Source organism: Schistocerca cancellata, chromosome 1, assembly GCF_023864275.1.
Source record: "Schistocerca cancellata isolate TAMUIC-IGC-003103 chromosome 1, iqSchCanc2.1, whole genome shotgun sequence".
NCBI classification, from domain to species: domain Eukaryota; kingdom Metazoa; phylum Arthropoda; class Insecta; order Orthoptera; family Acrididae; genus Schistocerca; species Schistocerca cancellata.
This window is the reverse complement of record NC_064626.1, coordinates 286775883-286793365: the sequence shown is the minus strand read 5'-3', so window position 1 is coordinate 286793365 and position 17483 is coordinate 286775883. Positions and strand designations below refer to the sequence as shown.

Genomic DNA, 17483 nt, shown 5'->3' with positions numbered 1-17483 from the left:
CTTCTACTACACTCACTTCTGGCGTGCCCTGTAGCGTTACATAACGCACAAATCCGTGGCTGCCCATCATAAATTATGAGAGCGCGATGGCCACAGATATTCAAGTAAGATGGGATATGTCGTAAGAGCTCAATCTGTCTAACTCCATTCAAAACTGGAAACATATATTGTTCCGACCATTTTTCTGCAATATTAGATATAACCCTAACATAGGGCTGAAGAGCAGCATTGATTGCTCCGGCAGGGACCTCGAACGGCAGTTCGAAAACTCTCACTGTTCGAATGCCTAGCCCAGCATGGGAAACAAGAACGTCACTAACGGTTCCGTCTGCATGATTAAATTTCATTTTGCACCACACTTGTCAACTATCGAGGAGCACAAATCAGAGGAAATCAATTTCAAAAAGACAGAATTGCAAAGAAAAGAAAGATGAACGCCAATAATTTCGTCTCCTGTGATATTAACTGTTTCTGAAAGCCACCTTTTGATCTCAAAAGCCTTTGGTCTTTTACAGCTCCAATCAAAAGTGAATCTAACCGTATCTCTTCTTTCACAGTTAATTTCGTTCATTTTGTCATTTTAGAGCACTGAAGGATGCAAAGTAAACAAAGCGCTCTACTGACCTTCGTAACAGCCACACAGCCGCTGTTTAGGCCAGCCCTCCTAGCGCTGCCGCCACACGTCCGTCCGGCTCGGCGGCCGAGCAGCGAATATGGACCACTCAGCTATCGAGGCGGACACATATTTCCAAACACCTCGCTAAGTAGGAAAGCGTCATGGACAGTCAGACTGCTTATGCGGAGCCTAGTTTCAAAATATCATTAAAGTGCGCACCGAATAAGGCTTTTTTTTTGTTAGTGTACACGTGCCGCAGCTGTTGAATTCATAATGAGCATATAGAAGGTGGTTATAATTAAACACAGTGTTGCGAGTGCTGCAGTGCGTAGGACGGCGAAACATCGTAGATATATTCATCAATCTGTGCGCTCGCAGAGTATGCTAAAAAAATGAATAATAATAATAATTAGACTTCCTGCCATCAAATGAAAACACAGCGTCGTAAGCAGTCAGAATGTGGTCAGGGTGCAGGAAAAGTGGAGGAACGATCAAACATATGATAACGGTGGTTCTGGCACTTTTATTAGGGTATGGTCACAAACTTCGGCATGTTTTTAATACGGTCTCCCGACTCAGCAGCATGCTGCATCCGTAACACGTCGTGGTCGACACTTGCTCACAGCATATCCTCAGTAATCAATGGTTCAAATGGCTCTGAGCACTATGGGACTTAACATCTGAGGTCATCAGTCCCCTAGAACTTAGAACTATTTAAACCTAACTAACCTAAGGACATCACACACATCCATGCCCGAGGCAGGATTCGAACCTGCGATCGTAGCGGTCGCTCCGTTCCAGACTGTAGCGCCTAGAACCGCTCGGCTCCGGCCGGCTCCTCAGTAATCAAGACAAGTTTTCGTCGTATGCTGTCCTTCGCATCAGGAAGAATCCTTATACATCCTTGATAGACACGATCTTTCAGATGTCCCCGCAACCAGAAGTCACATGGGTTTAGGTCGGGGGATCTGGAAAGCCACACATCTTGAAATTGCCAAGAGATGATGCGGTCCTTACTGAAGATTTCTCGAAGCAAATCTCTCATCTAGCAAGCAACGTGTGGTGAAAGTACTGTTGTGGACACAGTTGCGTTCTTGCACAGCTCGAATCATGTGTTGCACAGTCAGATAAGGTGAGTGCAGTGGATGTTCCTGGACAACATATGGCGGATTAGAAACCAATATGCGACAGTTCTGTGCATTCTTGGCACGGTTCAGAATGTTCCTCTTCCATCCAATCGGCCACATGTCATCCATTTCCATTACGCCAAATAAGGAAGGGCAAAGTCACGGGGAGTAGCCTATTTTGGGGCTTCATTCGGTGCACATCCTGAATCTTGTAGTTATACCCAAAATCTTTTGAACTATTGGCCATGGGAGAAGGAATTGCTGTGACACAGCTCGAGCACAGGCAGCAGAATTTGAGATTCGGCAATAGGTAAAGCAACTTCGTCAACAACTGTTATGGAAATGGCCGCCTCCCTCTCCTTGCTGCACCACCTAATTCACCTGTCTCTTCAAATTTCTCGATCGTATTCTTTAGCCCATTTATTGGCATGGGGCGTCTCCGCAGCTGCTTCCGTCTGCGATACTCCCGCAATGCAGCGCTGCTATTGCTGTCGTTCTGATAAAACAACACGGTATTTCTTCTTAACAGCCATTGCGCTTTTACGGAAAACGTCAACATTCTTCCCCTTTACACCCACAGTAATTTCGCAAAGGAAATCAACACGCGACGCCAAACGACAAACAGCGTACTGACGTCAAAACAGGAAACATTTCGCATTGTGACTGCTTACAGCGCTATATTTTCACCTGATGGCAGAAATTGAAACCTTTTTTTTTTCAATATTCTTAGCGAGCGCACCGATTAATGAACATACTTATTTTTCGTCGTCCTACGATGTATATAGCATGCACTGCAGCACTGAACACCGTCCGTTTAACTGTAACCGTCCGGTACATCGGTATCAATCTTTTCTTTAATAAGCAGGCATTTCGAGACGTGTATTGTTCAATCGATCATTCCAGACAACCGCCGTATTACACCATAGTCGCCGCTAAGCTGCGTGTGAGAACAGTGAGACTCTAAAGTTGATAATGAATGGACTTTTAACGCTACGGAGAAGCTGTGCAGTAAGTGAGCAGCTGATTACAGCGAACGAGGAATGAAGAGGGTTGAGATGAGTGCGGAGGGAGTACCGTCGGAAGTTAAGTTTTTTTTTCGAAGAATAAAAGTGTACCAGAAGTTTTCTTCCTTCCATCTAAACATGGCGCAAAGAAGTCCAAACAAAATTTCTACTCTTTTACTTGAACCCGAAATGCATCTATCCCTAGAATTAATTTCGTTGTCTTGTCCATGAGTCAAGCGTCCGGTATCCTGTGCAGAATTCTCACGTCATTCGCTTCTATGCTTCACATAATAACACGTACCCCAGCCCCGCTGGCACTTGCGGAGGTCAGCCACAGAGTGTCAAGAGCTCAAGTACCGCACGGTCAAACGTACTCACATCAAAGAGAGTCATTCGCAGACCAGAACTGGAAATACGACTCCTCAGATGACTGACTGAGAATGTGGCATTCGATCTACACGATACCAGAAGGTTATTTTGAGACCATTGTTTTCCTACAATCTGTGATCCAGCACATTCAGAAACTTTAAGTACTTACAACTGAATTTTTAATTAACCTGACTGTATATACCTTATGTAAGCAGGACCAGATTTCTAAATCACGATGTATAGCAGAAATAGCTCCTAGAACCGTCGTCTAATGCAAGGTTAAGTTTTATTAATTTTCAGTCATGACACTTGCTCTGCCGACAAAGCACAGCACGTCTTAAGAAAAATCAAATTTCATATTTTTATGATTCTTTCTACGTACGTCGAAAGGTCAATCCTGTCGAGTATTATCTAGAAACTGCTCGAAATATATTCAGTTTCACGTAATCTTTTCCGCAAGGTAACCCAACCAAAACCATTCGCAGCAGATAACAAAGACTTCAAAGGTAACAGGTAAGAGCCTATATTACTACTGATATATGTCAATAGTACATCATTTCGGTTCAAAAATGGTTAAATGGCTCTGAACACTATGGGACTTAACTTCTGAGGTCATCAGCCCCTAGAACTTAGAACTACTTAAACCTAACTAACCTAAGGACATCACACACATCCATGCCCGAGGCAGGATTCGAACCTGCGACCATAGCGGTCACGCGGTTCCAGACTGTAGCGCCTAGAACCACTCGGCCACCTCGGCCGGCCAACATTTCGGAAAAGTCAGATTATTCACAGTGGAGCTGTATTACTGGTCGGAGAAAATGCGATTCTGGATTCTAATACGCTGAATGTGAACTTAAATTTGAATCAATAGGCGGAGGTGCTCTGTCGATATTATCACACTGCTCTGATTTGGTGTTTACTTCGCGAGAGAGTCTCGATAACGAGAAGTGGTCCATCTCACCCAAAGTCACGAGCAGTAATCGCTTAAATCTTTTGACGCCTAGAGATAAGGAAAAGTACACGCAGCGCAGGAAGTTATTAGCCTCGCTATCTGCAGATAACGCGTCGCAAAGGGCAGACCCGTGAGAACGCAGAGATACAGCGCTAATACAGCGAGATCGTGATGCAAATACGTGGAGCGGAGGTTCGTCGTGACATCACGTCCGCTCCGTGGCATACCTGGACAGGCTTCAGTCAGCGGCGCCACGACTGTGACGTCACCACCCCTCTGACATCCGAGAGCACGAGCCCACTCACCGGCATATCCATCTGTATACGTACATATCCGCAACCCTTCATAGCCACTGCATTGTCACATTCGGAAATCTAGACTTCGTCTACCTGCGATCGCAAATAGCCAGGGTTTTACAGGTAACACAGATCGGGCCAGACGCCGTCCCATCACATCTTACCCATTCTTATCGACAGAAGTGCTGCAGCGCACTGGGCTTATGAGAGGGTCAGAGTTCTATAATCCTCTTCTAGGTACAGCGATCTAGATTTTCTGTACATCGGTTACCTGAATCCTAGGATGATTCCAAACACGTACACCGCCGTGCCCTTCCCGAGCTAGCGCTCTGATGATCTCGTCAGAGACAGGACGCTTGTAACGGTCTGTTCACACGCGCTCTACAAGCCTATGTTGTTTCCTCGAGGCGCACCACAGATGTAGATTATTGCTTCCGACACCATGACGACAGAGCTACATCTGCATGTGCCTACCACTCAACCCTGTATCTACCGCTCCCCTGATCTACGCTACACTCCTGTCCAAGCAGACTGAGACTCCATCCCTCTGTAATGCGCTTCTTTCCTATTATTTAAATTGAAGTTGGAAAGGCAGAAAAAGGAAAGGAACTAATGATATCAGCTGCATCGGGGCATTACGCGGTATTAGCGGCGACGAGCGGAAATGTGTGCCAGACCGGGACTCGAACCTGGGATCTCCTGCTCACTGGGCAGCTGCGTAAACCACTGTGCGGCATCTGCACACAGTGTTTATCGCAAATGTGCAGACTATATCGGCACGCTCCCCGGTTGATCCACACTTCCGTCTCGAGCCACCTATCCCCAGTCCTCATATCCGAAAGAACAGACACCACGCATACATATGAGAGCTTCTTACGCCACACCATTGTATTTATCATAGGATGCCTAGTCAGCAGTGCTCTTGCCCCAGAAAACAGTTGCTAGTGGTCCCAGCTGTACCTCCGGGTGCCACATTGCTGCAAATGTGGCATGCGGTCGCCGTGTGGTTAGTAATGGCAGCTCGTCTGATATGACTGTACAGAAGTGAAGCTGTACGTCGCCGCTGTCCAGAGACAGAAATCATGGGTGTCAACAATGACACGCATTACGCACTCTGCTCCATCGAGTTGGACGATCCTCAGAAAAGCCCAACCAGTCTCATGCAGGTCACTGAAATTTAGTTAACAGCACGCGCTGTCCTCTTCCTCTGCGTTCTTACAAGTCCACAATGTTTAATAATTTACTCTCATGCTCGGAACAACAATGCACTCTTTCTGAAAGTCAAATATAGTTATCTGAATGTTTTGTAACGAACCGAAAGCTTCTGTTTCTAGTCTGTTGGTTTACTGGAAGGACAATGGGATTCTGGGACAGAGTGTTTATCGAAAACCGCAACGAATGTTCATCCACCGTTACAACGCAGTGGGGTCGTACAGTCGTTGGCAAAGAGACGTACGCCACCTCAGACGAATAAGGCTTGGCACTAGAGCTGGAGCACCTAAGCTCGTGTTCAAGCACAAGGCATAAACAGACAAACCGATCCGTCATGCCTTCCAGTTTGCACCTTCGCCGAAACCAGTATAAGGTGCATGTAGAACGTGGCTTTCGTACTATTTGTTGGGGACATATTTTCAAAGATAGGGCGGATTTTAGAAAGAGATAACAGCGAGAGTGTATTTGGTCCGCCAGCCAAAATCAGAAGCCGGCCGCTGTGGCCGAGCGATCCTAGGCGCTTCAGTTCGGAACCGCGCTGCTGCTGCGGTCGCACGTTCGAATCCTGCCTTGGGCATGGATGTGTGTGATGTCCTTAGGTTCGTTAGGTTTAGGTAGTTCTAAGTCTAGGAGACTGGTGACCTCAGATGTTTAAGTCTCATAGTGCTCAGAGCCATTCGAACCAAAATCGGAGCGCTCCTAGGCACGCTAAAGCATGACCTAGATTTGAGGAAGCCCGGCATTTACAAAATACCTTGTCACTGTGGGAAAACATTTATTGGTCAAACAAATACCACTGTTCATGACATATGTTAAGCACCATTGCCACACACGATTGCTGCAGCCTGAGACATCTGCGTTGGCGCAGAACTGTCTTACCGAGGGACACAACGTTATCTGATGAGTCGCAAATGAATGTCCCTACGTCCCGTTATTGAGACTGTGTTTTAAAGGAACTACCTCAAATTAGACTGGCATACAACATTATAAATGGAGACAAGAGTTACCCTTAAGGTAAAATCTGGAATTCTGTTTTAGCTGACTCGGGCGGCAGAATGTACTGGCAGTGATACTCGACAGCGATTAATCGATTTTGACAGCTTTCACCACTCGGGCGCCGTACTTTTACTTGCGTTGGGGTTAGCAGCGACGATATATGGCGCACGCGCTGATCGCCTTCCGTGGCGTATTAAGGGGCCGTCGCTCACGGTTCGAATAGGTTCCGGCGGGAATAGCAAACAGCTTCCTCACCCTGAAGATGGCTGCTAGATGGATCTCGGAAAGTTTGTATCTAGATGACTGACTATCAAGCTGCAGACTCCGCAAGAATATCACTGTTGTAATGTGTTTCGGGCATCCACGTACGTGATTTCTAGCCTCTTTACAGCAAGGCGTTTATAGTCATTGGATCTAACGCACTCTGTCACTATAATGTGCGGCTGGATGTCACAGGGGATAAGTGTCAGGTTAGAAATAGAAAGTTCTTGGGTTAAAAACCCACTCACACCAAGGTTTGTGTCTCACTGTTCACTTCTTTCGATTCTGACGACGATCTGTGGATGTGAGCAATGCCGATTAGCACTGTGGTTCATAGTCTACCTTAAATTGTAGGTCCTCCTATCACTGTCTGGGTGAGTCAGTTTGCAGGTGGGAACTAGACAACGGAATACCAACAGGACAATGTCTAGTAAAGCACTGCACTGTTCAAACAAGCCTATGGGCTGTGAATAGCTTTACCATTATTAGTTTCAAACATCAATGAAGATTCTGCCGCATGCTTTCAACTTTCCACTACCATTAGCCACGTTGGACACTCATGTACTGTGGCTCCAGAATGTACAGAAACTGTCGGGTAGGTGCTGAGTTGCATCTCTACTGAACCCAATACCACCGTTATCTGAACATCTCGGCGTTCTCAGGTGCAAGTCGCTGGTGGGAGCTAGTGGGTCCAAGAGTACGGTATCTTAGTGTGGCAGGATGCAGCAGACCCAGCCACCCAGTTAATACAATTTGCCCCTATTATGCACGATAGAAAACTTTGCCATAGAGCGACATCACTAACAGTCCACCACTCCACCTGCCCGTCCCACTTGTCAGAAAGAGTTCTGACAAACTACAGTCGGAAAGCTGCGGACTTCGGCTCAGTAAAGGCACTCAGATGACGCTGCATTGATTCCACTGCGCACTCCCGTTAACGTTTCTTTCCGCATCAAGCAATTATAGCGATTTAAGAAAACGTCCGTGGCGAGAGAGCGATTGCGAAAGCCTCTGAGGACGTCCTCGACATATACTGGGTTCAACTGCTTTATGTGAGCCAGAGCAGTGTACAAACTGAGTACGCTTGACGAAGACATGCATCGTCCAAACCAGGCAGAATGACGGAAAACTGCGTCGTGGAATGTTTTTCCTAATGGACATAGTTCCAACACTTCCTGTCTGGTCCAGTTTACGACAGTAGGCTTGTCCTCATTAAAAACACCACTTAAATCGCGGACTGCATGAAAAGCATACCACTGTACTCTGAAGCCAACTCGCTCCTATCGAAACACTGCTGCACGGCATCAGAAATAGCGCCTGTCAGCCATTTACAAGGGCGCCGAGCATCACAGTACTTAGCTACCATTCCATTACATCGAACCTCAGCGAACGCTCGCCATCCAGTACCGAGCAGAACGGCTATTGTACTATTAATTTACCAAAATCTCTGGTTATCGGGCACATAATATATCGAATGTACATTTCAGCTGTCCTATGCTCTTCCGCATGACCGTAGCAACCACAATATTATATGACTGTGGCAGGAGGATCGCCTGGTACGAGGCAATCATTGTACTCTGACAACTGATTTGCAAATACCTGGGTAAAAAACCGAAGAGGGGTGGTGAGAAACGACCGTTGAACTGCCTCATAAAGCAAATAGTTGCTGCTAATGCAATTTCCACGATGTCGTCCTTTATGTACGAAGTAAATGTTGGTTATATTGGCTGAAACTTAGGTCAAATGGCCTTAAAGGAGCAAACTTAGCTGATCACTTCTCTTCTCTCCTTAACCACACCTAATCACCTGAACCAATTCCGCACACTGCCTGTCCCATCAAGCCCACCGACTTTGTTCTGTGTTCTTTTCCAAATTCCAAAGCAGTGTGTTTTTTTACCACATGTATATCTCCTCTGCAGTTATACAACATTCTTCACCTTTATTTGCATATATCTGTTTTATTCTATTATAGTAGTAGTTACCTACTAATTCTTAAATTTCGTTTTAATAGCAACAGAATTTTAAACTAAACCTAAATTTCCTCGCACTATATCCTCCCCCAATAATATCCCATTTACGTTATTTATTCATTGCTTACTTTTAATGATTTCTGCCATTTCATGGTCTAACGGAGAAATATTATTTTCACTCAGTTTTATCCAACAACCATCAGATTGTAATGCCTTTGCAGGTGCTGTTCATCTATACTGTTTTGAAGACGTTAGTCTGCCCTCTAACATCTCGTACACCAAGAACTGGTTAAAAAACAAATGAATTATTTTATGAGCACTCGCAGTCTATTTTTTCCATTTTATGAAATGGCTCTACTAACTAATGGCTCTACTAACTAAAATTACCAAGAATAATAAGTTTAGTATTTCAATTTATTTTAGTAGTTTTAGTAGTTTCTAACATCTATTTACAAGGATGCTTCAAGCTAAAGATCTATATACAAACTGTTTTATCGTAATTTTCCTTCTACGGAAATTCTGGAAAAGTCAGTAAAAGTTCTTTTAAAATTACAGTAAAAGTTCTTTTAAAATTACAAAAATAAGTTTTATATCCTTTTTTAATGTTACATCCAAGTGTTTAACGGCGCGGCGGGCACCAGAAGTTTATCATTAATTCTGTAATGTAATCGTGTACTATTCTGTTCCTACGCAATATATATATATATATATTCAAAGACGGCTTACATTTAAAGCATCAAGTGGTAACACATCGTTGTCAGTACTGCTGCGATTAATAAAGTAAAAAAGAAAGTATTTTGGATTTTAGCTTCTCCAACACAAAAATGGTTGAAATGGCTCTAAGCACTATGGGACTTAACATCTAAGGTCATCAGTCCCCTAGAACTTAGAACTACTTAAATCTGCCCAAGGCAGGATTCGAACTGCGACCGTAGCGGTCGCGCGGTTCCAGACTGAATCGCCAACACAATTCAGGTAATAAAACATTAGGCGACATATCAATATCGGGAAAGAGCTTGACTAGATAGCATAACATTTACAACAACGAAATAATTCGAATGAAATTACGTAAGTGGTCTTCATGGAAATCAGGAGGGAGGAGGGGGATGGGCGAGCGGAGGGAGATACGAAGCGTAGTTCTACGAAAAGTGGCTGTTGTAACATCCGGATGCCGAAGTAGAGATGAAAACTCTCAGGTGATTCACTTCGTAACCCTGTCCACCGAGATATCAACTTCTCGAAACAGTACGTTTCAGCTTCGGTGTAGGACAGAATGCATATCTGTGGCTCTCGCGCACAATTTGCTTTTGCACTACTGCGCTTCTTAGTCACTGAAACCTGCTGCTGGATGTATTGCGTTTTGCACGTCTCGTTTCCGTGACCTCGACTGAGTCCCTTTGGCGGAACTCTACTGCACGCAGTGTTCACTCTCACAAGAACCGGTGCTGCTCCTAAGGGTCGCCAGCTACCTTTTATCTGGTGTTTTCTACATACTTTCAATTTCGTTTCCTTGATGAATGAATGGAGACAAGCCAAAATGGGAACTGCCTATCATATGCTTCACCAGAAATCCAACTTCAACGTAAATCGTCATTTTGATTCTAATTGTGCAGGTAAGAGCAATGCATACCAACGAATGAAATCGTCACTGTTTCCTCCGTAAAGCAATAAAAGAGAAAACCACAACATGTAACTACTTTTTTACGTCTGCAAACTTTTACACCTGCGCGTTACAACGTCTAGAGATAGTTAGGAACGAGACATGGCTCTGAGCACTACGGGACTTAACATCTGTGGTCATCAGTCCCCTAGAACTTAGAACTACTTAAACCTAACTAACCTAAGGACATCACACACATCCATGCCCGAGGCAGGATTCGAACCTGCGGCCGTAGCAGTCGCGCGGCTCCGGTCTGAGCGCCTAGAACCGCATGGCCACCGCGGCCGGCAGGAACGAGACATTTATGATCAAATACAGCGGAATGTAAAAATGTAGAACGTGTGGACGTAGCTGGTTGAAAGAAGCAACAAATTTCGACTGTTGCGAATACCAAACAGCCGACACAGCAGACAGTTCCACAAGCATTTATATCATCTCCATTATAGCGAACTTTCTCACACTCTGTCCCACACGGCTGAATCGCCAATGTTGGAGAGAAAATATTTTTTGTTATATAAGTTAAGTTATGTAAGTTATGTACGAAACTCCTCCCGAACAGGCCATGAAGGCCCAACGGTACCGACCGGCCGCCGTGTCATCCTAAGTTCACAGGCGTCACTGGATGCGGATATGGAAGGGAATGTGGTCAGCACACCGCTCTCCCGGCCGAATGTCAGTTACCGAGACCGGAGCCGCTACTTCTCAATCAAGTAGCTCCTCAGCTTGCCTCACAAGGGCTGAATACACCCCGCTTGCCAACGGCACTCGGCAGACCGAATGGTCACCCATCCAAGTGCTAGCCAAGCCCGACAGCGCTGAACTTCAATGATCTGATGGGAACCGGCGTTACCAATGCGACAAGGCCGTTGGCAACAAGTTATACAGTAAACCAAAAAGTCATATTTTAATACAGTTTCAGCCCGTCAAAGTTATATTGACTGTTTACATGGAATACGCACAACTTGCTCATGAATAAATAAGTAGAAGATATTCGGCGCCACTTCTATCCGTGTGTACGTCCTAAACGAAAGACATCTTAACCGCCTTCTCGGAAGCTTCCCGAGCAAACCGTGTTGTATAACGAGTCGATGCTAATAAGCAGCCTCATCGTCAGACGCTCTTAAATGTAAAATGCCCATTAAGACAAGGTGTTTGTCGAATACGTCCTGTGGCGCCCAACTGGATAATCGATCACAGTTCTACCAACTCCTTCCGATAAAAGAAATTTCAGGCACTTTTCTGCTAATTCGTATTAGCTCCAACAGAACATTAATTCTATTTATTTATGGATTTCCCATTCTTTCTAGTGTAGAAACAAGAAAAATCAATGTATATCGGTTATCGAATCTCTGTGTTGTTCTTATTTACGTCAAGAATTAAATGTGGCCATTATATATTCGTTACTACTGGTATAGCCAGTCACATGTGGGAGAGCTAAAAAGTATGTTGTTGGCCATCAAGTGGGTAAGAGTTCCTAAAGGTCACTATGGACACCTTTGAATAATATTATTAATTTATAATACTATTACAATTTCATTATCAAATGAAGTACTGCGAAATTGTGATTCGGCATGCCAAAACAAACAATACTGGACATGTATACAGCGTGTAGAACTTCAGAGATAAATTGTTTAAAGGACATCATGTTTGCGGCTGACTGCAACAATTATTTATTTCACAATTGTAGTTTCGACCTTTCGGACCATTTCCAAGAACAGATTTTGCTTCAGCACATCATCACTTCAAAATCCTCCGACATGTACACATGTAATCGTCAAAAATAAGCCTTTCCACTGTAGAAACCCAGTAACAAGAGCCAGTGCGAAGTTCTGTACATTGGGAAATGATGTAAATTACGTGAAATGTTGCCAATGTTAACATCATTCACATAAATCTCTACTAATCAATATTATAATACACTGTTCACATGTGCACTGTTTACTGTGAACCCCGACCATGAGAAGTTGTTCAACGACAAACTTTCAGTTGATGTTCACGGATACCTTTACAAGTGTTTCTAATACGATTTCTGCATTTATGAGGCTGCGTAGGCTTTTATATACATATACTGTCCTACAATAATTTACGGGTTGACCCAAACTCCACCGACAAACTTTCAGACCTTTTCAGGGCTGCCTTCTGAGTATTTTGGCACTCGTATAAGACAACAATGGTCTCTGGCAGCTCTTTACAGAGTCACTGTGTCTCTCTTTCTACCTTTATTGTACTCGAAACAGTGCAGATCAGTGCAGATGTCGACGGTATGCGCTGTGTGCCTAGTTTCCATTCTCGCAGTGTAACTGTTGTTGACAACAGTACTAGCCATTTTATTCTTCGTCCTCAAGCTAGCATTCAGTTGTTCTTGGTTCTGTGTTGAGTTCATTTTTACTGGAGTGTTAATAGTACGTTTACGGCGCAGCGACGGCAACCACGTTGCAGAAGAGTGTTTTGTATGAGTGTTGTTGTATTACTCTGTACTGTATGTTGTAGATTGTGGTTGTTAGATATTACAGGATTCTTCATTGTTGTGTAGGTATTTTCATAGAAAGAATGGTGACTGCAGTAGCAAACCGAATAAACCGTTATTACATTACTAGTCTGTAACGAGTCGCCGGAGACCGTGGGTCCCTTGTACCAAAATACTCAGAAGGCATTGCTTAACGGCTTCTGAAAGTTTTTCCGTGGAGTTGTGGTTCATCCTATATGTGTCACTAGCACTTCGTTATGTTGGGTATTTAATGCTGACGTTATTATCGTATTTTGCATAAATCACGTCAAACCACAACTCATGTACAGTGTATGAAATGGTTCGACGTGCTTTATGTCAAAGAACAGTAACATTAAGTATCTGACATTTCGAACTGATTATGACAAATACATCTGCGATATTTAAGATTCAGACAAGTGTGGAGGCACAATTTCCTAATACTCCATCAGATAATGGCCACATATCCGGAACTGCAGTGAGGATTTTGCTGCCAAAGGCGCTCACAATTTCATTTAAGTATTTTTACGTGACTGCTAAACCCAGCTAAGTTAAATAGGAAAGAAATGTCCTGCCAGAGATAAATACAATGCACGAGTCAAGGTTTCCGAAGCAAAGAACTATGCGAATGACTGCAGTTTCTCTGTGGTGATTTTTATGTTTCACGCTGTCTGTGACTTTGACCGCAAAAAATGCCCCGTTGCACTTGAAAGGAAACTACTTATGGCACGGCCTTCTGGATGACTTCCAGAAACTTGCTGCTACTTGCATGATATTGGTTTATCACGAACCTTCCACCTCTTGCGATGTATTGGGACGCTGTCCATGATATAGCATGTTCATCTGCGTCCACCAGGTACATGTATTGTCTGAGTAAGAATTCTGCAGCACAATCATAGAGCCGGACCTAAGAACAGACCTCTCTGTCTGAACTACAGTTCTGAAAATTACTGACACAGTATTCGCGAGCTGTAACACAGACGTGCCAATGGCCCCGGTTTCTGGGAACCAATGTGACGAAATGAGTCCAAATTAAATAGAGCAATGACGCCATCAATTTGAGAACAGAGATTTCAGCTACACAGGCAAGCATTCACTCGTCCTGTCCAACTCAAAATCATTGATCACATCGCTAAAGAAAGAGAGACTAAAAAAAGGCATTCAGACCATCCAGTAGCCTACTTGATAGTAATCAATATGTGAGATGACTAGGATAGGAAATTACATTTAAATTTGTTGCGTTAAACAATGTATCAATATATCAGGTAGTGAAATATACTCTAGAGAAGAAAGCTGTTTGCATAATGAATGGAAGGAAAATTGGCGGCAAGACAGCTGTAATCGATGATTTTTTTACTATCACAACCGGTTTCGCTGCTTTTAAACAGCAGCGTCAAGTGAAAATAGTGTCACATTAGCGCACCAAGAAGCCTCCCCCCCCCCCCCCCCACCGTTCATAGTAAAAAATGAGAGCCCTGAAGAGGATATCGGGACGAATAGTGCGATGGCACATCCGTGGTGGCTGCAAGGGAACGGTACCGGAGGTGAGAACACACCCGACCGTCTTTGGCGCCCAACCCTTGCGAACACAACAGATGCGCCACCGCAGTATTCACCCCGATGTCCTGCTTTACTTACTTTGAATTTCCCTCTTGAGGGGTTTGAATTTTGACTGCGAACGTTGCGGCCGTATTGGTGGGCTAACGTGATGCTGTTTTTCATCTGTGGATGCTGTTTTAATGCCGGTCGTGAGGATAAAGAAATCACCAATCACAGCTGTCTTGCGGTTCATTTTACTTCCATTCATCATGAAGTCTGACGGCTGTGGCCGCCAGAATTATAAAGTTCCATGAAAGCTATTTGCGTTGGCAAAGAAGGATACAAACAAGTACGCTCATACACAAGATAAGGCATCTAGTTGGAGAAGGTTGGAAAGCCTGGGAATCTGCAAGGGAAAGACATTACGCCACGATACCTTGATACTAACCAGACCATTGTAGCACGTTCAGTTGTAGACGGGCATTCTTATTTGTCGTGTATCTTACAGTGTTTATTCACTGTTGATTCAACACAGCAAGGCCATTCTGTCATCATTCACAATTTGTGGCAAAAGTGCGTGCCAGAATAGGAGTCGTAGCGCGATATTTGTCTTTCGCTTGTAGTGCATGCACTAGCTTCTCAATTGGAACACGCCTCTGTGACGGATTAGTACCTTCAGTTTTTCCACTAATCTCTCTCCATTCATTCCAAACCTCATACAGGATGCAGTTAGAGTGTAACTGTCGCATATGCTTTCTTCCAGTACGCTAGTTATGCAATATTGCAGAAAAACTTTTGCGTCGTTTGAAGGTATGGTGAGAGATTACAAATCAGAGATCGGAATGCATTGTACCTTGTCACAAATGTTGACCAGGTGCAGATCCAGTGGGAGAGGGGGAGAGAGCGGAGGAGAGAGGAAGGGCTCGTAAGAATCACGACCAATTTGCACCCCATTCCCCAAAATTACATTTTAGTGAAAGCGCTTATATATTCTCGGATAGTTAACGAAGAATAGAGTAACAGTACAACTAACGTGACTAGCAATTCTACAAACTACAAGCTATGCGTAACACAACAATTTACGTTCCTCCCCCAGGTATATCCGCTTGCTTTCTGACCGTCTGTGAAAGCAGTTATGGACGCCCATTCATAGAGGGATGGTAGCTGCTGCCTGCAAGGAACTCTTTACAGTTCAAGCATTCAACAGTTAGGACCGGCAAACCACAGGCAGCTGAGTACGTCAAAGCAGATGCGGAAAGACCCCCACTAAAATGGTACAAAGACTGACTTCCTGAACCGTTAAATACTGAATGAATACTCTTCATTTACTCGCTCTCCCAGCCATACTCTGGAGACTTGGCAGTGACGAGTGCACACTTGGACTTTATATCGGATGTATTTCAGCGTTATCAAAGTCGGGATAGTTTTTTGGTATTATAGTTCTTGAATCAAATGCATGATTCGTGTACTTCTCAAATTTTCGGATGAATGCTTTTCATATGCTCTATTTCTTTGAACTGCAGCTCTTCGTAAGTTACGCTAAAGGGGTTTACCAAGCGCTACTGAACTGTATAAAGTTCGTTGCAGACAGCAGTTGCAAATTATTATTTTCATATTAAACTTGTATATATCTTTTATTATTATAACTGTAGACATCTGTGATGCAAGAAAAGTGGGGATGATGGAAAGTTAAATATGGGTAGGACAGATTGGTATATAGATGGGTGGATAGATAGGTAGATAGATACATAGATAGATAGATAGATAGACAGATAGAGATAGAGACCCCCATCCTAAGATAGACGACAGACAAACTATGCACCTTAACCAAGATCCCAACACTGACTCTGCGTTTTTGTTCACTGCAGCGCGTGTGCTCTGTGAGTACCGAAAGTGTCTTAGAGCAAACATTGACACAACACTTGCACTTTTGCTGCTTACTGTAGAAAGTATTGAACTTACGCTCGAGTACCAAATTAATTACGTCCACTATGTCTCAGGATCTTTGATAAAATTAACTACTGTCAAGTTCACCATCGATCTTGGCCGCTTGATCGTGTAGCAGTCTCGTTGGAATACGTCCCAGGGGTTATGTTATCTGCACTACTGCAGGTATTCAGCCCGACAAACGGTAAGATCCTGTAGTGCAAAAGCAGTGTTTGCCTCTGGCGATCCTTAGTGCACTTTAAAGGTGTGCTCTAGGGTGTGCCTCTGGCGATCCTTAGTGCACTTTAAAGGTGTGCTCTAGGGTGCTCAGACGAGTTGTTGATTACGTTTTATGCACAGTACTTCGATGTCTGACCCCGGTACGTTCTTCAGATGCTGCAGGTTGTGCTATTTTACGGACTCACTGCTCGGTTGGCGTCTAGGAAGTGGGTGTGAATAACAGCACGACTTGCAGCACCTGAAGAAGACGACCTGGGACGGTCGTCGACGTCTGTGCATGAAACGGATCAACAACCTGGCTGAACACTTGAGACCACAGCACTGATCAAGCACGTCGAGAAAACGTGACCTGTCATATCACTGCGCTCTGTTCATAATTGTAGTGGCTCCTTGGTCAAACCCTCTAATGACCTATATTTGGTAGTTGTGCACAACACGTTTTGCGTGGCTCCGATGCAGTGACACACCTGTGGTACCACCCACACATCACAACACATGCTGAAAGTATCTGGCGCCGCGTCGCAGACAGCCAGCGGCTGCGCCACAGAGCACGCACTCACCAGCTGGACGAGCTTGATGATGCCGGGCACTGTGCGGAAGTAGTTGGGGTTGAGGCGCTGCAGCGAAAAGATGGGCGTCCCCTGCTGTCCGGGGTCCGTCTTCACGTGCGGGACCTGCTGCTGTTGCTGCTGCTGAGCGTTCGCGTTGTGGCCCGGCGCCGCATCTTGCGTCGACACGGTTACCGTCGTTTCGGTCATCATGTTTGGCGCCTGCTCTGGTGACTGCGTGAGCCTCGGAGCGCGTCTGGACAGCGACTGGTCGCGCTG

At 44.6% G+C, this 17483-nt stretch overlaps 1 protein-coding gene across 2 annotated transcripts in view; it reads right to left on the bottom strand.

The window, feature by feature from the left end:
• Positions 1–17483, bottom strand: part of LOC126171414 (uncharacterized) — a 440739-nt gene that overhangs the window by 264551 nt on the left and 158705 nt on the right. Inside the window, exon 1 of one of the 2 annotated variants that reach the window (XM_049920797.1) lies at positions 17217–17467. The exons of the other annotated variant lie outside the window; for it this stretch is intronic. Within the exon in view, the coding sequence (XP_049776754.1) occupies positions 17217–17417 (201 nt within the window). The 5' untranslated portion in view covers positions 17418–17467. Of the gene's footprint in view, positions 1–17216; positions 17468–17483 lie in introns of those variants that run through there. 2 annotated transcript variants of the gene reach the window in all.